General features: G+C 52.3%; 1 protein-coding gene across 22 annotated transcripts; it reads right to left on the bottom strand.

The window, feature by feature from the left end:
• Window positions 1-79: 79 nt before the first annotated feature.
• GOLGA2 (golgin A2) lies at window positions 80-20,801 on the bottom strand. Of its 22 annotated transcripts, none has more exons than XM_015116726.3 (27): window positions 20,687-20,801; window positions 18,802-18,924; window positions 17,734-17,814; window positions 13,020-13,124; window positions 12,719-12,762; window positions 12,536-12,599; window positions 12,057-12,116; window positions 11,793-11,873; window positions 10,886-10,924; window positions 10,569-10,619; window positions 10,387-10,480; window positions 10,184-10,290; window positions 7,301-7,359; window positions 6,830-6,971; window positions 5,923-6,012; window positions 5,711-5,818; window positions 5,427-5,514; window positions 4,719-5,056; window positions 4,330-4,443; window positions 3,390-3,635; window positions 3,230-3,305; window positions 2,699-2,805; window positions 2,227-2,445; window positions 2,037-2,139; window positions 1,848-1,954; window positions 1,614-1,770; window positions 80-1,526 (listed from the first exon to the last, which is right to left on the bottom strand). In XM_015116726.3, exons 1-27 carry the CDS (start codon window positions 20,768-20,770, stop codon window positions 1,312-1,314), a joined length of 3,102 nt encoding a protein of 1,033 aa, XP_014972212.3. In that variant the 5' UTR covers window positions 20,771-20,801; the 3' UTR covers window positions 80-1,311. The 22 variants fall into 22 exon arrangements, with proteins under 22 accessions (XP_014972212.3, XP_077823653.1, XP_077823652.1 ...); XM_077967527.1 differs by having other exon boundaries at window positions 4,719-5,038; XM_077967526.1 differs by having other exon boundaries at window positions 11,793-11,858.
• Between the last annotated feature and the right edge of the window lie 229 nt (window positions 20,802-21,030).

Below are 21,030 nucleotides of genomic sequence, written 5' to 3'. Positions count from 1 at the left end.
AGACACTCTGGGGCTCCCCGTTCAGTGGCACAAACTCCAGAACCCAGTGAGAGAAACAGGAACACGCCAGGCGGAGCAGTATGGCTAAATCCATTTATTCCGAAATAAAAAGCAAAATAAACAGGAGTTGCATCACCAGGGTGCCACGACCCCATCCCCGCCTCCTTCCTCTGTCCTATGCTATCAATAAATAAGTTTCCCAGCCCCAAATAATTATTAGAACCTCCTCCCCATGTGCCAGCTCCAACCTCTGCTAGGTATGATACAGGGGGCTGCCCTACCCCTGGAATATACAAAATGTTACACAGATACAATATGTACACTGGGGAAGCGGGGCCACCCCAGCAGCCCGTGCCCTCACCTGGTCTACAGTTAACCCCACTGTCCTGCCTCAGCTGCCTCTCTGTGTAAGAAGATGGGAGCCCCCCTGAGGGAAAAATTGCTTTGGTGAGAGTAAGGAGGCCATCAGGCCTCCTCCAAACAAGTCAATTCTATGAGCCTCTGGCTATTAAATAACAATCATCATCATCCAGAAATTTAAGGAATCAGCCCTGGCCAAGGTGGCAAAGGCTCTACACATTTGTCTCCCCCCATTAGACAGGGGTCTTATTTGCTACTGTAAGAGTAAAGGGGTGACTGGGAAGGGGTGGCAGGGACATGATGGGGGCGGAGCCTCCGGCCCCACTTCTCCAGGCTTTGCTGACAGTGGCCTGCTTTTTAAAATTTTTATCCTGACTTTTTTTTTAATCCCGTGTTTTTTGTTTTTTTTTTTTGAGACAGAGTCTCACTCTGTCGCCCAGGCTGGAGCGCAATGGCGCCATCTCAGCTCACTGCAACCTCCGCCTGCCGGGTTCAAGTGACTCTCCTGCCTCAGCCTCCTGAGTAGCTGGGATTACAGGCACACGCCACCATGCCTGGCTAATTTTTGTATTTTTAGTAGAAACACGGTTTCACCATGTTGACCAGGCTGGTCCTGAACTCCTGACCTCCTGAACTCCCAAAGTGCTGGGATTACAGGTGTGAGCCACTACGCCCAGCCTTTTTTCATAACTTCTATACCATAACTTACCCATAACCTTCTTTATCCCATAACTTCTTTTAATCCCATAACTTTAATTTTTTTTTTAAGTTTAGTGGCCAGCTTTTAGATGACAGTGATCTTCACCTCATCTGCACCTGTCTACCCCCGTTAGACAGGGGTCTATGCTTGCTACTGGAAGGGTAAAGGGGTCACTGAGGGGGTGGTAGGGATATAGTGGGGGCAGGGTCTCCAGCCCCCCTTCTTCAGGCTTTGCTGACAGCGGCCGGCTTTTAGATGACAGTGATCTTCACCTCATCGTTCTCGTCAGCCCGGTAAAAAAAAGGAATGCAGGGGTTGCTGCCCAAGCCTGGGCGCTCCCGGGGGTTCTGCATCTCACGAAGCAGCTGCATGATCTGCTGTGCAGTGGGGTTGTCACGGGGAGAGCCCTCCCTGGCCTCTCCTTGGGCGGCCTCCGCGCTGCCGGTGAGGCTCACCTCGCAAAGATCTTTGGAGAGAGAGAGGCAGGGCTCTGAGCGCCACGCAAGCCCTCCCTTGCTCCTGCCTGCCCACCCCTCCCGAGGGCTCTACTCACCACCCTGCTGGTCGGCAGCCCCAAGCTCCTGGGGGGCTGGGGCCCCTGGAGCGGGCTCATGGGCAGGGTTCTGGGCAGCTGCCAGGAATCTGCCATGCCACTCGCTGCGGTCGCCCACAAGCCGTAAGACCAGCTCCTGCAACTCCAGCAGCTTCACCTGGAGGGAGGGGTGCTAAGCTGCCATGCCTGTGCCCGTGCCCACCTCCACCCCCACAGAGATGTTCCACGCCCTACCTTCATCTCCTCCTTGTCTTGGGCCAGCCTGCTGATATACTCCTCCTTCTCCCGGTGCCGCTCCTTCAGCACTGCCCTCTGACTCTGGTACAGTGCGATGTACTCTCCTGCGGAAGGACAGGGCTCAGATACTGGGTTCCCTCCGACCACTGTGCAGCTCCTCCTGCCGTGCCCTGGCCTCCCACTCACCAATGGTGTCTGTCTCTCCAGACAGCTGGATACAGCGATGTTCCAGTTCCTCTACCCTCTCCTTCAGGTCCGCCTTCTCCTGCATGAGCTCCATAAAGCGGCTCTGGAACCAAAACAATGGAGTCACATCTTGGCAGCGACCAGCCCCGCCCCCACCCTTCTTGACCCATGCCAGGAGAGACTCATTCACCTGCAGCTTCTCCATGGCCCCCTGCAGGGCCCGGTGGGTTTCCCCACACACAGAATCGCCCCCAGTCCCTGGGGCCGGGGCTGCCACCTCAGGCTCCTTCTGGGCCAAGGCCAGCAGGTGAGCCAGGCGCCGGCAGCGCACCCTTTGCTCCTTCAGCTGCCCACGTAGCCTTGCCTGCTCCTCCTCGGCACTGGCTACAGCTGAGTTGAAAAATGCCACCTGCAGGCAAGAGAGGTGCGTTCTTGTAGGAGGATATATAGGACGAACAGGCAGGGAGGTAGAGAGCAGCCCTTCCCTTGGGGCCTCAGAGGCTGCACTTGTTGGTCCCAGGTGAAATGGGCGTCTGACCACTGGCTCCCAGGAAAGCGGTGAGTCTGAATAAATCAGAAGGCCGGGAAACCAAGAGCAGAAGGGGGTCTGGGAGGGACCACAGAGGGAGACAGCAAAGGCCAGGGAGGGGAGTCAGCCTTACCATGGCTTCCCGGCTCTCCAGGTCCTCCGGGATGCTTGGCATGGGCCGAGGCGCCGCCTCCACCTCCTCCTCCTCTTCTTCCTCCTCCTCCCTGTCCAGTCCATCTCCTGTGGGGGTGGCCAGAGGGGTCATCAGACAACCCAACAAGGGTACAGTGTGCCCACCTCTGCCCCCACCCTCACTGTGTAACCCTGGGCCAGCCCCTCCCCAGAAGGGAATGAGCAGCTTTTTATTTTATTCTTTTTTAAGAGCCAAGAGCTCGCTATGCTGCCCAGGTGCAGTCCCACTACCGATCAGCATGGGAGTTCTGACCTGCTTCATTTCTGACCTGGGCCAGTTCACCCATCCTTAGGCAACCTGCTAGTCCCCTGCTCCCAGGAAGTCACCATAATGATGCCGAACTTAGTGTGGACACCCAGTTGGCATAATGACCAGCTGTTCTAAAGGTCTCTTCCAACTCAATTCCACACTGCTAACAGTCCCCCCTTCCTCCTGGGGCTCTCTCCTCTTCCTGTGAGCAGGTTCCCGTACCTTCCCCAGGATGAGCCATGAGGCTCAATTGGGACCGTAGCTGCTGGTTCTGCTGGGTGACAGATTCCAGGCGCTCCTAAGGGGCCAAGAAAGAGAGTGAGACGGCATGGAGGTTGCCAGGTCATCCCCCTCGGGGCCCTGCCCTCAGCAACTCCCTCACCTGGGCTTCCTGCAACTCTTGGCGGGCCATCTCGGCTACCGCTTTGCCCTGAGCTTCCTGCTGCTGCAGCTGGTCCACGAGCTGGGTCTGCAGCAGTAACTGGTTGTGCAGCACCTCCTTCTCAGAGGTTAGCTGCTGATAGGTGGCCACCTGCTGCTGATAGGCGGCCACATACTGCTGCAGGTGTCCCAGGTACTGGTCTCGCTGCTGCTGTAGACTCTGAGCCTCTTGGCTCTTCAGCTCCACCTGTAGGAAGACCCTAGGCGTGAGGGCAGGTGGTGGCCTGCTTTCAGATTTGGGGCCCATAAATAGGGTAGCGAGGGCTCTGTGAGGCTCTGTTGCCTGCCCAGACCTCTGGCCCCTTGCTCCAGGCCTAAGTGACTGCCTCCCTTGCCTAGAGCCTACTGCCTTCTTTCCCAGCCTCAAATCTCACATGCTGCTTCCCACCACTTAAACTGTAGGCCATAGACTGGTGGAAATGCAGAGGGAGCCAACTACCATCTGCTAAGTGTGCTACATGCCTAATGCTTTCCGTGTATTATCTCATTTAATCCTCTACACCTCTGCAAGGAAGATACTAACTTCCTTTTTAAGGTAAAGAAACTGAGGCTTAGAGATGCAGAGTAGCTGAATGGTGACCAGTGGAGCAGAGGCCAGAATCCTGTTTGAATCTAAGGAGCCTCTTATACCACTGTCTCTTTCCCTATGATTGGGGGAAATCCATGCCTCTAGCTGGGACGATGATGTCCAGATCTGAGAGGAACCCAGGGCTATCCACCTCTAAAAGTCAGACGGCAGGGAGCAAGAAACAGTCACAGGACTGCCCCGGAGGGTGCTGGGGTCACCTGTTCCCCAGGCTGGAGCTGCCTCTGGCCTCACACCACCCCTCCCCAGAGGCTAGTGCCCGCCTCCCAGCACTTCTTGGATGGGGTAGGGTTACCGTTTCCTTCAGCTCGCTCAGCTTCTCCTGCAGCTCACCCAGCTTCTTTCCCAGTTCCCTCTTGACGTGCTGCTCCGACTGCAGTGCGCTGGTGATCTCCATGTTCTCATTAGTCTGGACAGAGAGAAGCAATCAGCGGCCACCCACTGCAGCTGGAGACCCCAAAACTTGCTGCCTTGGTGTTTGCCTCCCATGGCACCAGGAAGGGTGGAGACAGGTTAGAAAAATCATCCCCTCTCCCCTACAGCCATCGGAGCAGGGCTCTGGCTCACAGGTGCCTCCAGAAGTACCATTTCACGTGAGGGCTACACTGCCCCACTTTACAGGTGGGAAAACAAAGGCCCGGAGGGCTAGTGGGGAGGGTAGGTTCTCCAGGCGGGGCTGCGCACCAGCTTTACGAATCCGCTCTGCAGCTCAGCCAGCTGCTCCTTGAGCTCCCGGTTCTGGGAGAGTGCGCGGCTGATGGTGGTGCGGTCATTCTGCATGGTCTCCAGGATTTGCCTGCGCGCCTCCGCCTGCTCCCCCCAGAGCTCGGCCGCCCGCTCCAGCTCCAGCAGCCTCTCCTCCTGCTCCCGGTTCAGGCGACTCAAGCCCTCATTGTCTTGCACCTGGGCTTGGAGCTGTCCTGCCAGACTCTCCAGCTCCTTCCGTAGGTGCTCAGCCTCCGCTTGTAGCTGCTGCTCCACCTCGGAGGGCCCTGCTGGGGGCTCTGGGGGCGGGGGTTCAGCTGAGAAAGGAAGCAGACAATAAGGGCCTCTGGATTCTCAAAGAAAACCCTCCTCTTGGTCCATAGCTCCTCTCAGGCTCCCCAGACGTGGCCTCCCTGCTAATGATTCCTTGCACCCAGATGTTAGCCAATCTTCCAAGCCACTTTCCAATAGTGACAATTGTGGGTGGCCAACAATGGGCACTCCTCCCTCTTTGCTGATGGGGCACTGAGGCTTGTGGAGATGATGAGACTTGCTATCTCCTGGCACAGACCTCTTTCCCTCTGCCTCAAAGCCCTTCCATCCACCCAACTCCGTGGGGTATTCTAAACCACCCCGACAGCCCTCTGACCCCAGTCCTGCTCCCAGGTTACCCCAGCCCCAGCTTACCCATCTGGTTCCTCAGTTCAGCCAAGCTCGTCTCCAGCTCCTGTACCCGACTCATGCTACATTCCTTCTCCTCCCTCAATGTGTGCACCTGCCCAAAGCACAGCGGGAAAGTGCCCTGGAGAGGGGCTGGTGGCTGGACAGGCTACCATCTCCCTCTCTGCCCCCAGCTCCACAAAGGCCAGACCCATGAGCACCTCTGGCTGTGCTCCTCCCATTTCACAGATGCCCAGAAAGATCAAGTGACCTATCTAAGGTTGCAGGGGAGCTGAAGGGTCAGGTCTCACCTGCTCTGACATCTGCTGCATCCTCTGCCGCCACATGGCGCTCTCTCCTTTGAGATTCTCTGCATATTTATCTCTCTCCATTTGTAGTTGTCTAACTGACTCCATTACCTGCAAGAATGGCCACAGAAATTAGGAAGGACTGTCACTGGTTGTCACCTACTCCTGGCCACCTGGGATCATCTTCCTTCTACATCCCTCCCTACATCCCTCACCTGCCCCAGGTGTGCTTCCAGCTGTGCCCGCTCCTCCATGGCCTGCTGTAACTGCTGGTTAGCGTCAGGGGCTTCACACCGGCTTGAAAACTGGATGGTGGAGAGTGAGAAGTTTAGATCTGGGGAGCCCAGGCCGTTCCAAACAGTGCCCCTTAAAAGGGCTAGGGCTAGGCTCAATGTGCAGCTCAGTCAATACAACTCTGCTGTCACGTTTCTTTGCTTTAGAAATAAAAAATAATTTTAAAAAGATCTCAGGCCAGGCATGGTGGCTGATACCTATAATCTCAACACTTTGGGAGGCTGAGGTGAGTGGATTGCTTGAGCTCAGGAGTTCCAGACCAACTTCAGCAACATGGCAAAGCCCTGTATCTACAAATACAAAAATTAGCCAGGCATGGTGGTATCGCCTGTAGTCCCAGCTACTTGAGAGGCTGAGGCAGGAGGGTGGCTTGAGCCTGGAAGGTAGAGGTTGCAGTAAGCTGAGATCGCGCCACTATACTCCAGCCCGGGTGACAGAGCGAGACCCTGTCTCAAAAAAAAAAAAAAAAGCTCTCTACTGTCTGTTATTACCATGGAATAGTGAAAGTGTTGGCTTGAACCTCAGAAGGAAATAAACAGACTCATGACCTAGCCATATAAATGTAATCTCTAAAATAATGGTTTTCACCCATGATGCTTTAAAACAAAACAAAACAAAAATTGTTTTAAGCCCTAACCCTAAGATTCTGATTCCCCAGGTCCCCAATTTGTAGATTTTTAGCACTCTCTAGAGGATTTTACGCCAGGACTGGAACAAGGACCCAAATTTTCAGCTATTGGCTGGAGCCTGCCCATGCCCTGCATGACCCCTAGACCATGGCCCCAGCTGGATGGGGCTCCCACCACCCATGGGGCTGCAGCCTCTTGCCTGTTGAAGCAAGAGTTCTGTCATCTCTAACTTCTTTTGCAGTTCTTCCAAGTTAAGTTGCATGCCAGCCTTCTCAGTCACTAGGACCCGAAGCTTCTCTTCCAATTCTGATTTCTCTTGCTTCAGGTCTTCATTGTTTTGGCTATGGCCAGAGGCAGTAGAGAAAGGAATGAACAAAGAACAGAAAGGACTGCTTTGGTGATCCACCCTCTACCCTCGCCCCACAACCACAGAACTGTGGCACTGGAAGGAACCCCAGGAATCAAAAGTCACATGTACAGGCCAGAGATAAGACATGAGTTACCCAAGGCTACACCATGAGTCAGTGGCGCAGCTGGCACTAGAGCTTTGCTGGGCACACATGCAAACCTGTATGACCACCTCACCATGCTTACCTGTACCCCCCACCTCCCAGCACACCACCCATGCTAAGGGCCCCCAGACCTCCCATCCCACCATCCCCAGTCCTACGTGTTCTTGTATAACTCCAGCCTGAGGGCATCTCTCTCTTTGGTTAACTCCTTGTTGTACTGTAAACACAGAAAGGTTAAGTCAGGATATAGCAGGCAGAGGAGCAGCTGGCCGACCAGTAACAATAGCTACAGTAACTACTCCACAGTAACACTTCTTCACTCTCAATCACACTTGACATGTTTTCAAGGCATTTCCAAGCCCATGGTCTCATTTTGTTGTTGTTGTTGTTTTTGAGACAGAGTCTCGCTCTGTCACCCAGGCTGAAGTGCAATGGTGAGATCTCAGCTCACAACCTCCGCCTCCCAGGTCCAAGTGACTCTCCTGCCTCAGCCTCCTGAGTAGTTGGGACTACAGGCACACGCCACCATGTCCGGCTAATTTGTTTTTGTTTTTGTTTTTCTGAGACGGAGTCTCACTCTGTCACCCAGGCTGGAGTGCAGTGGCGCCATCTCTGCTCAATGCAAGCTCTGCCTCCCAGGTTCACGCCATTCTCCTGCCTCAGCCTCCTAAGTAGCTGGGACTACAGGTGCCTGCCACCATACCTGGCTAATTTTTTTGTATTTTTAGTAGAGACGGGGTTTCACCATGTTAGCCAGGATGGTCTCGATCTCCTGACCTTGTGATCCACCCATCTCAGCCTCCCAAAGTACTGGGATAACAGGCGTGAGCTACCACGCCCAGCCTAATTTTTGTATTTTTAGTAGAGATGGGGTTTCACCATGTTGGCCAGGCTGGTCTTGAACTCCTGACCTCAAGTGATCCACCCGCCTCAACCTTCTAAAGTGTTGGAATTACAGGTGTGAGCCACCGTGCCCAGCTGGTCTCATTTGTTTTTAAAAGAACTTGGTAAGGGTGGCCGGGCGCGGTGGCTCACACCTGTAATCCCAGCACTTTGGGAGGCCAAGGCGGGTGGATCACGAGGTCAGAAGATCGAGACCATCCTGGCTAACACGGTGAAACCCCATCTCTACTTAAAAAAAAAATACAAAAAGTTAGCCGGGCGTGGTGGCGGGTGCCTGTAATCCCAGCTACTTGGGAGGCTGAGGCAGGAGAATGGAGTGAACCCGGGAGACAGAGCTTGCAGTGAGCCGAGATGGCACCACTGCACTCCAGCCTGGGTGACAGAGTGAGACTCCGTCTCAAAAAAAAAAAAAAAAAAAAGGCCGGGCGCAGTGGCTCACGCCTGTAATCCCAGCACTTTGGGAGGCCAAGACTGGCGGATCACAAGGTCAGGAGATCGAGACCATCCTGGCTAACACGGTGAAACCCCGTCTCTACCAAAAAAATATCAAAAACTAGCCGAGTGTGGTGGCAGGCGCCTGTAGTCCCAGCTACTTGGGAGGCTGAGGCAGGAGAATGGCCTAAATCCGGGAGGCGGAGCTTGCAGCGAGCTGAGATCCGGCCACTGCACTCCAGCCTGGGCAACAGAGCGGGACTCCGTCTCCAAAAAAAAAAAAATACAGAGCTTGGTAAGAGTGGAAGGGACAGGAAAAGACAGTGAATTTATGTATGTATGTATATATGTATTTATTTGAGATGGAGTCTCCCTCTGTCACCCAGGCTGAAATGCAATGGTGCCATCTTGGCTCACTGCAACCTCTGCCTCCCGGGGTCATGTGATTCTCCTACCTCAGGCTCCTGAGTACCTAGGATTACAGGCATGCACCACCACACCTGGCTAATTTTTGTATATTTATTTATTTATTTATTTAGAAACGGAGTCTCCCTCTGTCACCCAGGCTGGAGGGCAGTGGTGTGATCTCGGCTCACTGCAACTTCCGCCCCCGGGTTCAAGCAATTCTCCTACCTCAGCCTCCCAAGTAGCTGGGATTACAGGCACCTGCCACCACACCTGGCTAATTTTTTGTATTTTTAGTAGAGACAGGGTTTTGCTATGTTGGTCAGGCTGGTCTCAAACCCCTGACCTCAGTTGACCTGCCCACCTCGGCCTCCCAAAGTGCTGGGATTACAGGTATAAGCCACCACACCTGGCCAAGATTGAATTTACAGCTGGCTAACAGAGGCCCAGAGAGATCAGATAATATTGCTATTGTTATTATCATTATTACTACCACTGTTTGAACCTTTATTGAGTGTTTCACCAGGCACCATGCTAATAATCCCATTTAATCCTCATAACCACCACATGAGACAGCTCACTGCAATATTATTACCTCTATTTTGTAGATGAAAAATATGTAGTATTAGAGGTTAAGTGTTTGCCTAAGATCACTTAGACAGAGCTGGGATTTGAATAGCCAGGTATATCTGACTCTCTAAGTTCATTTGTTCCCTGGGGGTGGGGGCACAGATAGGAAGAGGGAAATTAATCTTTTGTTCAATTTTTGAAAGGATCATACATTCGCATTGTCCAAAACTCTGAAGGTACAGAAGGGAAATATCTTCCAGCCATGCTGCTCCTCTCTCCTGAGTTTTTTATGAATCCTTGCAGACATGTTTTATGTATATTGTCACAGTACATATGTACAGACACACGGACACACACACAGACACACACACACACGTTCCCTCTCTCTACACAAATGGTAACATACTAAAGATACTCTTCTGTACCTTCACAGAACAAATACCACATTCCCCAACCTAGGACTTGGCCAAGGCCACAGCTAGGTAAGGGCAGGGCGGGCACTTGGCCTCTGAGCTCTGTGTCCAGTGTTCACTCCTCACAGTGCCCCCCCACCCACCCACAGCAGCTGACTCAGCCCCAGGATGCCTCTAACAACCACACACAAAAGGAGTGACAAATGGCCCATGCTGCCTTCTGGGCAGGACACTCAACCCTGCAGAAGAGACCTTTAGGCTCACTCCTCCACCTGGGAAGCCAGGCTGCCAGGGTTCGGGGCAGGCAGTTGGACTCACCCTGTCTGCTTTCTTCTGCTGCGTGGAGACAGCAGAGAGAGCCCGCTCCAACTCTCCCACACGCCTCCGGGAATACTGCAGGCGACTGGCCAGATCTTCGGACTCTCCTGGAATGAGAGAGGTTGAGATGGGGTCCAAAGGACTCACCCTAAAGGCCTGTCAAAGTGCCAGGTTGAAGGATGATGGGGTGCCCAGATTCCCACCTTCTTTCTGCCTGGCAGCATGCTGAGTGTGAGCCAGGGCTGTCTGTAACTCAGCTTTCTCTGATACGAGGATCCCTATGGTCTGAATGTGAACCTTTGGGAGGAAACCCAAGCAAGTGCTGAAAAAGAAGGAAAGAAACATTCTCCAGAGGACAGGGCGGAACTTCACCCCCTCCACTCACCTGTAACTGCTCCCTTAGGGCTCCCTGCTTTTGGTGGCATTCTTTCTTTTCCTACAGGAAGAGGAAGACAGAGCTCTTACTAGGGGGAGGCAGAGATGGCACAGCAAGGGACATGCCCCCAGAATGCCACCAATGCCCCAGGACCGGCCCACCCATGGGACCAGGTTATCAGGGACCCTGTGGGGATGGGGTGGAATCTTGGGGGGTGAGCCTTCTTCCCCAGGCTGGGAGCGGGTGAGACGAGACTGAGGCCTCTACATTTGAGTGCCCCCCAAACCCAGCTGTCATGTTGTGAGCAAACAAAGAAATCACGTTACTTCTTCCAACTGATCCGTAATTTCTTGGTTCTGTTGTTTCTGTGGGGAAGAGTCAAAGGAAGGTGACTGAGGGTGGCCCCCTCAACCCTATTCCCCAGACCAGGAAGGGGTAGGCAGGAGCCAGGAATGGATTTTAAAGGCAAAGTTCTCAGACCCAATGGGAACACGAACTGCTCAACTCTCCTCAGGCTCCCAAGGAAAGGGGATTTGTGTCTTTGTTGGTTTTTGCCCACAACCACAGAACTGAAAGTCTGAATCTGGATTCTCTTGAAAGGACAGTAACATAAACCTCTAGAGATGGAGTGTGAGAAAAGCCCACCCTCTGCCAGTTTGTGATTTAGAAAGGTGTATTCATTCAACAAACATTTGCTGAGCACATATAGGCCAGGTACAGTTCTTAATAGCAGGGATATCAGACAGAAAAAGACAGACAGGAGCCCTTGGCCCTGAGGTTTACATTCTAGTGGGCCTTTAAATCTTCAACGCTCAGAGCTAAGAGACCTTTGATACTCTCTAACTCTACCTCCTCAGGAAATGCAAGCCCAAGAAGGAGAGGTGGCTTGTCCCGAATCCAAGAGCAAATTAAGGACTGAGTCAGGGTGGAAATACGGGGCTCCTGACAACCAGTCAGGCTAGTGCTTCCCCAAGAGGCAACAATCCCAGGGCATGTGTGGCAAGGACTCGAGCAGGGGTGTCTAGAGAAGAGAGAGTAGGCAAAGAGGGCAGCAACAGAAGAGCCATGCTGCATGCTCCGTGCTCTGGGGTCCCTCCAGCTGAGGCCTGGGCCCCCCAGCTCCCCATTCGCCCTTGGCACCAGGGGCCCCCTGCCCCTTTCTTCAGGGTCCCAAGGGGAAACTGGAGCCCAGGATTAGCAGCGTGGAATCAGGGGACCCCACTGGACTCTTACCAATTTCTCTATCGTGATATTGAGTTGTTTGTTTGTTACATAGCTGGAGTCCAGGGCTACCGCTAGCTGTTGGTACCGGCTCTGAGGCGCATGCAGAGAGGAGGAGTTGGAGGAGGATTGGGGGGAGAGGTAGAGAGAGCAATCATTAGGGTTGGGGGGTGTGTGGGCTGTCTCAGCTGGCAGAGGGGCACCCAGCCCCCGCTATGGGAGGAGGTTGGAGGGCTGGCCTGCAGGGTCACTGGGCCACGGCCCAGGGCCTCTTACCTCCAGATCCTTCAGGTTAGCAGATGATGCAGGGCCCTCCCCATTCACACATGTCGTAGACTATAAGAGACGAGAGTGCACATGGAGATGTTCTGTCCCCTCAGTGTCTAAGCCCTCTGACTTCCTTTCTTCCCCAGCAATTGGCAACATTTTCTCTTCTAACTTGGACCCTTTGTCCCGTAACCCCTTTGTGCCAACTTCTCTCATGGTTCTTATTTCCCCACCATCCTTCCCTCCCGAGCACCTCTCATCCAGTGCTTCTGCAGCAGGATAAAATGATGCAACCAGTCACAGGGTCCAACTCCTTCATGTGCACAACTTCAAGGGAGAAAGCTCAGGGAAAAGCCGACTTCCTCAACATTGCCCAGCACATTGGCTGGTCCAGGATCTTCCCTCTCTTGTGAATCCCTGCCTCAGTTTCTTTCTATCATAGTTCCCTTCCCCCCGCACCCCACTCTGGGCCTCAATTCCTGAGGTACCTCACAAACAAGACCATTGAGCTGTTGGGAGAGTTGTCGCAGGCTCTCGGTTGATGAGAAAGTCCTAGGGATGGAGACACAGGGGTCAGGGGTGCAGGTGGCTCAATGGGAAAGAAGGTCATGGGCAGTGGCCTCCCTGACTCTCTCGGCCTAGAGACTGCTGCCCCAACAGGAGACACTCACTTAGTTTCATCCATGAGATTAGGGACATTGTCAGCATCATGATTCTGTGTGGGAAGAAACGTATGAGATGGTCATTCAATGTCTGCTAAGAATCACCCAGGACAGGGTGAGTCAAGCTCCCAAACTCATTCCAACAATCTTCCATATCCCCAGACCTCAAGAAAAAGCCTAGTCTGAGCCTTCCCCCAGCCCATTCCCCAGGAAGAGCCCTTGGCCCTAGGGAACAAGCTACCTGTGAAAAGAGAAGATAATCCATAGTAGGTACAGGAGGGGAGTAGGCAGAGGGGGAGGAGGCACAAACCTGAGATACCGCCATGCTAGTGAGACTGGCACCAGGGGAAGGGACACCGCCAGGTAACACAGTGTCATCAGACGGTTGTAGAGAATCAGCATTGTCCTTGGGTGTCTGTCACAGAACAGAGCAGGGGGTTAGGGGGCCATGCGGGATAGAAGGTGCCTCAGTGCCATGAACACAAGGGTGTGGAACAGGTAGGACAGGTGTTGCTGCAGTCAGTGACAGTCACACATGCTAGGAGCCACTCAGGGGTGTGGATATGGTTGCCCAGGCCTTGGGCTGCTAGGCAGCATTTCAGATGGCCAAAGCTCAAAGCAGGGGCTGCACGGCCTCCTTCATGAACACGAGGACCTCGCTCTCTCTGGAGCTCAGCAAAAGACAGCAGCAGGCACTGACCTGTGGCAGCCACAGCAGGTGGGAGGAAGGTGTGCCAAAGTCAGGGAGGAGAAAGGCACTGTTCTTCCAGAAGGCCAGTCTGTGCTGCAGAGTGACCCTAACTGGGCCCCTAGTGGGCAGAGGATGGTGATGAGGAAGTAGTTGTCTGGGCAATGTAGCTATCTGCCTGCTTCTCTCCTCCTTTCCTCCCTTCCCTTCTCCCCTGCAGTGGCACAATCATAGCTCACTGCAGCTTCCACCTCCTGGGCTCAAGCAATGCTCCCACCTCAGCCTCCCTAGTAGCGGAGATTACAGGAGCACACCACCATGCTCAGCTAATTTTTATAGAGATGTGGTCTCGCCATCTTGCCCAGGCTGGTCTCAAAGTCCTGGGCTCAAGTGATCCTCCCACCTTGGTCTCCCAAAGTGTTGAGATTACAAGTGTGAGCCATTGAACCTGGCCTATTGGCTGTGTTTCTGATTCAGACCTTTCCAGGAAAAAAAAAAAAAATTACCCAACTAGAAGCCTCTCCCCAACTATCTGGAGGTAAAAGGAGAATAAACCATGGCTACCACCCCCACCCCAACCTCTTACCTCCAAAAACATCTACCCAACCAAGAAACCACCCAAGAAAACAGAGGTAAGACATCTGCCCTATGGCTCCTGGCAACTTGGAAGTTATGGGGCCTCTTTCCTGGGAATTGTACCTGGGGACAATCCTAGGATTCAGAACTTGGGGTCACATGGAGCCTCTCCCTCGCCCCCAACTGGACCTACCTGCTTGATCAGAGCCCCACCCGGCCTCTCTCGAGGCTCTGGCCTTACTCTTGACCCAAGCCTCTGGTTCTAGAGGTCTTCTAATATCTGACAGGCCAGATGGGCAGACAGCGGAAAAAGCTGGCTGATCAGCTAAGCTGGACAAGAGAAAAACACCAGGGAGCCAGGGCCTGGCCACGGAAGCTGGTTCTGCGAGAAGTGGCTACACCTCTCTCCAGGGAAGCTGGGTCTGGGGGAAGTGGCTACACCTCTCTCCAGGGAAAGGACTGCGTACTCGCTGGACCCTTCAGCCCTGGCCTCTGAAAACCCAAATCTGTTTCCCTCCTTACAGCAAGTGCTGCAGAGGCTGGTGGAACTGAAGATGAGCCAAGCTGTCTTTGCATCTTTGCAAGTTTACTGTGACCATGGAACCTGGTGTTGCCTTGACAATGCCTACAACTGAATCTAATAGGTCAGAGCAGGGGTTCAACTGCTGGCCAGGCATAAGCCTTTGAGGGAAGGCTGGCACTCCTAGCAATGGACCCTGCAAGTCTTTAGGGCCCTCCTGGCATCCTGGGTTCCCACTGATCTCTAGGATTAGACACAGGAATGCTCAGAGGAAGGGAAATTTTTTTTTTTTTGGTTTGAGATGGAGTCTCACTCTGTCGCCCAGGCTGGAGCGTAGTGGCAAGATCTCCGCTCACTGCAACCTCTGCCTCCTGGGTTCAAGATTCTCCTGCTTCAGCCTCCCGAGCAGCTGGGATTACAGGTGCATACTACCATGCCCAGCTAATTTTTGTATTTTTAGTAGACATGGGGTTTCACCATGTTGGCCAGGCTGCTCTCGAACTCCTGACCTCAGGTGATCCAGCCTCCTCAGTCTCCCAAAGTGCTGGGATTACAAGCATGAGCTACTGCACTTGGCTGAAAAAGCATTTTTCTGAGGACTTTTTGACACACAAAGCATGATTATTTTGTGAGCAATCAAGTTATTTCATAATTTTAAGTCTTATAGCCAAGATAGAGTTTTGTTTTTTTTTGTTTTTTTTTTGTTTTTTTTTTTTTGAGACGGAGTCTCGCTCTGTTGTCCATGCTGGAGTGCAGTGGCCGGATCTCAGCTCACTGCAAGCTCCGCCTCCCGGGTTCACGCCATTCTCCTGCCTCAGCCTCCCGAGTAGCTGGGACTACAGGCGCCCGCCACCTCGCCCGGCTAGTTTTTTGTATTTTTTAGTAGAGACGGGGTTTCACCGTGTTAGCCAGGATAGTCTTGATCTCCTGACCTCGTGATCCACCCATCTCGGCCTCCCAAAGTGCTGGGATTACAGGCTTGAGCCACCGCGCCCGGCCCAAGATAGAGTTTTTAAGAAAGCCTATTCTCCTCAAAATGTACCATCCCATTAAGGTATTTTTTCTCTCTCCATTATTCCCTACTTCTGGAAATGTTATCAGCTCTACTCAAGATACTACAATCACGGGCCTGCATTCCTGGAGTAGAAAACTTACATGGTAATAAAAATGAGAAATTAAAAAAAAAAACCTACATTAGAAACAGTTATGCATATAGAGAAGGTATAAAAATAGCAAGGGGCTGGGCATGGTGGCTCACGCATGTAATCCCAGCACTTTGGGAGGCCAAGGCAGGTGAATCACTTGAGGCCAGGAGTTCGAGACCAGCCTGAGCAACATGGCAAAACCCCATCTCTATTAAAAATACAAAACAACATGGCCGGGTGCAATAGTGCAACATCTGTAATCCCAGCTACTTGGGAGGCTGAGGCATGAAAATCACTTGAACCCAGGAGGGGGAGGTTGCAGTGAACCAAGATCATACCACTGCACTCCAGGAGAAAAAGCAAGACTCTTTCTCAAAAACAAAAACAAAACAACAAGACGGAAATATGAGGACCGAGGCCTTTGTTTCCAGAACAGAGGGACCTGGGCTGGCACGGAATCTCAGAGCATAAGGAAACAGGCTGCAGACCCCCTAATCCACTGGACCATTGGCAGAGCAAAAGCCAAATACTCAGCTACAGGACGCTTCTAGGCCTGTGCTCCCCAACCGTACCACTCAGTGTCTCCTCTGAGCTGGCAAGGTGAGTCACAGCACCTGGACAGACCTGATCAACTGGAGGGTAACAGGTGTGACGACTGGACAACTCTAACAGCAGCCAAGGCTGCTCTGTCTCAGTCCCTCTCCCCATACCCATCTCCAACAGGCTCTATTTGTGTCCTGCTCCTCTGGCTTGGCAGGAAGGAGTCCCCCAGGTGAGTCAGAGATGGAGGAAATGCCAAATCACAGCCAGAGGAGGTTGTCTCCTAGCCCTGTGTACCCCCATGCCCTGCCCCCCAGCAGACTCCCTGTGTTCCTGAAAGGTGATCTGTGAGTTCACACTCTGGCCATGACCTCACCACTCCCCCGGCCTCCCCCACTCCCCATATGGATTAATGTTACCCACCTTTAATCTTCAAGCCAGCCTCAAATGCCACCTTCTCCAGCCTGGAGTCCATTCGGAACCAACCTCCCCCTGAGCTGAGCATTTGGAATGGTCCAAAATTATCTCTTGCCTCCTTCAAAGGAGTCTGCCTCCCTCGGTGTGCAGCCTACCTTGTTCATCTATTTTCTCCACTGTTTATTTATCAAAGTGCTTTTGTTGTCAAGAGCCCAGTGAATATGGCTAAATGTCCATTTGGAGAAGTTAGGGGCAGAACGTCTTGGTCACTCATCTGTTTAGTTAACCTCACATCTTTTACAGTTAGTTCCTCTGAAAAAATAGCTTCAATCCTTCCAACTATAATGTGGACTCATTTTCTCTTAACCCTTTGTTCCCTACTCTTAAACCAAAGTGAATTAATTAAAAAAAAAATCACTAACTTCTATGTGGTTTACTGATCTTTGCCTTTAGGGCAAAACCTAAAGGTCCGTTGGGTTTTTTCTTTTTTTTTTTTTCATCTCTCCTAGTCTGAGAGTACCCACAATAGGCATTCAAAAGCCCAAATCCCAGGCTGGGCACAGTGGCTCACGCCTGTAATCCCAGCACTCTGGGAGGCCAAGGTGGGTGGATCACTTGAGGTCAGGAGTTCAAGACCAGCCTGGCCAACATGGTGAAACCCCATCTCTACTAAAAATACAAAAATGAGCCAGACATGGTGGTGGGCAACTGTAATCCCAGTTACTCAGGAGGCTGAGGCAGGAGAATCACTTGAACCAGGAGGCAGAGGTTGCAGTGAGCCAAGATTGTGCCACTGCACTCCAGCCTGGGCAACAGAGTGAGACTCTGTCTCTGAAAAAAAAAAAAGAAGAAAAAAAAAAGCCCCAAATCCCACACACCTCTGAAAGTTATTCCCAAATTACCTTTAAACTGTTAAACTTTAAGGTATGTCTCACCTTCTCCAAGATGATAAAAGATTTTGGGGAAGAATAAAAACCCGATCAATCAAGCAAGTGAAGAAGCGGACATAAACAGGCGGAAGGTTAATGGCAGCAACATAAAATAAGCCAGAGGCAAAGTATCCCCCAAACCAGAGAAGCCTCAGGGGCATGCACAGCTGGAGAGAGCAAGCCAGAGAGGGGTCTCGGCACTGCCTCACCTTCCACTTGTCCAATGGGGGGAGCGCTACCCCATTGGAACGGTTAAGGTCGGACACCAGCACCTTCAGAATGTCCTGAATCTACAGGAGGCGAAAAGGGAAAAACAAGGGCAGGGGAAGAAAGGTAGAAGTGGCTTAGAGAGAGGCAAGAAAGTCAGGGAAGGAGGAAGATGTGGGTTCAGGGAAACGAAATGCTGAAGAAGAGTGGAGGAGATCAATACCATGGCCTGTGCCATCCTTCCAAATGGCCACCTGCTGCCTTGCCGGGGGCAGAAACAAATAGATGGAAAAGTCCCCTGAAGGATGCAGTCACACAGAGTGGAGTCACCTGACCAATGCAGCTCTTAATACGCTCACTGGACCCTTCTCCTTAGGCCCAGGATGTGGGCAGTGAATCTAGCAGAGCTGCAGACCTCCACCTCCATTTTAAAAACCAGACTTCTGAGTAAGGGTTCACTTGAACGAAGGGGGCTCCAGCTAAAAAACAAGTTGAGAGACACTGATCTTAACCAATGTCATCTTACAGAGGAGGAAACTGAGGCCCAGGGGAAGAAGTGGTTTTTCTGTGGTCATGCAGCAAGCTGGTGGCAAAGATGAACTCAAAAGTTAGATCTTCCCCTAATCCTAGTGCCTGGGGCTCTCCTCACCACACCCTGGGGCCCTTTCAATGACTCCTAAAGGGATAGCCTGATGGCCAGTGGCTGTTGTCATTGGCCTGGCTTCCCCTTGAGACTGGAGATGAGGAAAATGAAACAGCAACTACCATTTCCTGGGTGTCCTGGGTGTTTACAGCAGGCCCTGTACTAGGGATTCACATAAAAACAACAATAATAACAAATCTCATTTAAACTTCACAAGTGTAAGTAAAACAATACTTTACAGATGTGAAGAGAGAGGCCCAAAAAGCTCAAGCGATTTGCCCTAAATCACATCCCTAGCAGATGGACAGGTAGGATACACACCCAGAACTCTTAATCAGTACCCAACAGTTCTTCCACAATCATAACAATTACCCTCTACTGCCCCTTGGGCCCCCTGTCCCCAGGAGCCTAGCCAGCCAAGACTCACATCCTCAGGTGAGTGGCAACCACCAGAAGTGGTTGTCTCAGGGTTACTGCCATTTTTTATTTTCTTCTTCTTTTTCGCTCCTGTAGGAACACCAGGGCTGTTCCTCTGCTGATATTCTCTCAACTGTGGAAAAGAAGAGCAATAATACTCATGAGATCTACAAGCCCCTACAGTTACATCCTACTTTACAATTTTTCCGAAATACTCATATATACCATCTGATTTAATGCCACCAACAAGTCTACAAGGTCTTGTCACAATCACTTAGTGACTGAGAGGGACTGATACCATGGCTTAAAAAAATGCAAGAATTGAACTTAAACTCAGTCTTCTGACTCCAAGCTCTGGGGTTTTGCCACAAATCAGCAGCTGCCAGGGGCCAAAACCAGAGGCAGAGGTACCTTTCTACCTCTCATCCCAGAAACAGGATGAGAACACTTAGGGGACTGGGTCCTAAAATCAAAAGTCAGTTTCACGCGCTAATTACGGTTCTGAGGGGGATTGCGACATCACTACATTCCACTCCGCTATGGAGAATTCAAATATGAGGTGGAAAAGTCAAGCCTGGAGTCCCAGCTACTTAGGAGGCTAAGGCAGGAGGATTACTTAAGGCCAGGAGTTCAAGGCCAGCCTGGGCAACATAGTGACATTCCGCCTCTCAAAATAAATATGTATCTTAAAATGTGGGCTGGAACATTAAGTCGGCAGGAACTGTACACTGTGTGGTTTAGAGTCATACATCCTCACACATTTGTTAATGTAAGAAATGCACCAATGCCTCTGAAACTTACATCAATGTATCCTCCTGGCAAAAGGCAGCCTTTCTGTTGAACCTGGGAATTCAACAGAAAGAGGACAACCCAAGCCTCATTTCAGAGAAAAGTCTGGTATACTCTTAGAAATTTATGTGACTGTCATCCCTAAGTACATTAATGTTTTTTTCTCAAGAGAATAAAGGGAAACTGATGCTTCAGAAAGATATTTATCCTGTGGCACTTCAAGTACCCCAGGCTGAGATGATATGAGGAAGATTCAAGCTGTCAAGTTCAGTTTCCCAAGACCTGTTCCACAGGAGATAAGCAGATCTCATTCCAGAGACCACTGAAGGGCACTCTGGTCCCAGAACCATGGATAATTCGAATATGAGGTGGAAGTCAGAAAAAAAATGTTAGTCTCTCTGGAGAGTAGAAGCCTGGGGGAAAATCAAACCAATCCCGTTCTCACATTGCCACCCAGAGATACTGCCAATGTTTTGAGCTCACGGGGGAAGTGTAGGCTTTTCACACTATCAGTGTCTATGTTAAGGGTGTAAGGCAGCCTGAAACCTCTCCCTCCTAGGTGCCATAGTCCCCAATCCCCTTCCAGCTGGAAATTTATGCTGTGACCAGAGGAACCAGAAGCGGGATGAGAACACTTAGGGGACTGGGTCCTAAGATCAAAGACTGGTCTCGCGCACTAATTACGGTTCCGAGGGGGGCTGTGACGTCACTACATTCCACTCCTGGGGGGGAACATCAACGCGACGTCCGAGTCGCTGCTCTGCGATGGGGGAGGGGAGCGCAGGGCCAGGACCCAGGTCCTTGGAGACGCGAGCCCAAATCGCCCAGGGAGGTCCGGTTTGGGGCGGCAGGAGGTGAGGGCCGAGTCTGGAGCGGGGAGCCCCGGGAGTCACCAGCCCAAAGTCACCCGGGGGCGACTGGCGAGGGCGGGGGCTGGGCGGCTGAGGGGGCGGGGCTGGCTGACAAGACTTTTGTGGGGGGAGCCCAGAGGCGCTGGGGGGAGCCCAGCCCGGTGTGCCTCATGAGTGGCAGGGACTCTGGCCGTGGTCCTGCCATCGGAATGGGGCTGGGGCTGGGCCAGGGGGCCGCGACCCGGTGCACTTTACCTTTTTCTTCGCTGCGGCCAATTTGCTCTGTCGGGTTTCTTCCGACATCGCGGGGCGGGGAGGGAGGCGGGGTTGGGGCCACATCAGCGCGATCCCGGCAACCACTGCGGAAGTCAGTCAGCCACCGCGCAGCTGTGCGACCGAGCCAGAGGAGGCGTAACCAGGGCGGTACTAGAGCGCAGAATAAGGGCGTGGCCTCAAAGATCAAAGCCCATTCGTCAATGAAAAAGATAAAGCGGAAAGGAGGCGTGGCCAGGCAGCGGCGTGGCCAGAGGGACCTGTGGCGTCACAACAAAAGCTGCGCACGCAACCGCTGTCCCCGCCCACTTCGGAGAGGGGCGGGG

This window comes from Macaca mulatta, chromosome 15, assembly GCF_049350105.2.
Source record: "Macaca mulatta isolate MMU2019108-1 chromosome 15, T2T-MMU8v2.0, whole genome shotgun sequence".
Classification (NCBI taxonomy): domain Eukaryota; kingdom Metazoa; phylum Chordata; class Mammalia; order Primates; family Cercopithecidae; genus Macaca; species Macaca mulatta.
Note: the sequence above shows the minus strand (reverse complement) of the source record. Positions and strands in the feature narration are given on the sequence as shown.

Bases quoted from the DNA above. Each gene is read 5' to 3' on its own strand.
- GOLGA2 (XM_077967523.1), bottom strand. From the start codon at position 20,734: ATGTCGGAAGAAACCCGACAGAGCAAATTGGCCGCAGCGAAGAAAAAG. The intron at 10,481-10,568 runs GTGAGTGGAGGG...TTCCTCCCAAAG, and splicing joins CCCTAAGGGAGCAGTTACAG to GTTCACATTCAGACCATAGG. The intron at 5,819-5,922 runs GTGAGGGATGTA...CCATTCTTGCAG, and splicing joins TGGAAGCACACCTGGGGCAG to GTAATGGAGTCAGTTAGACA.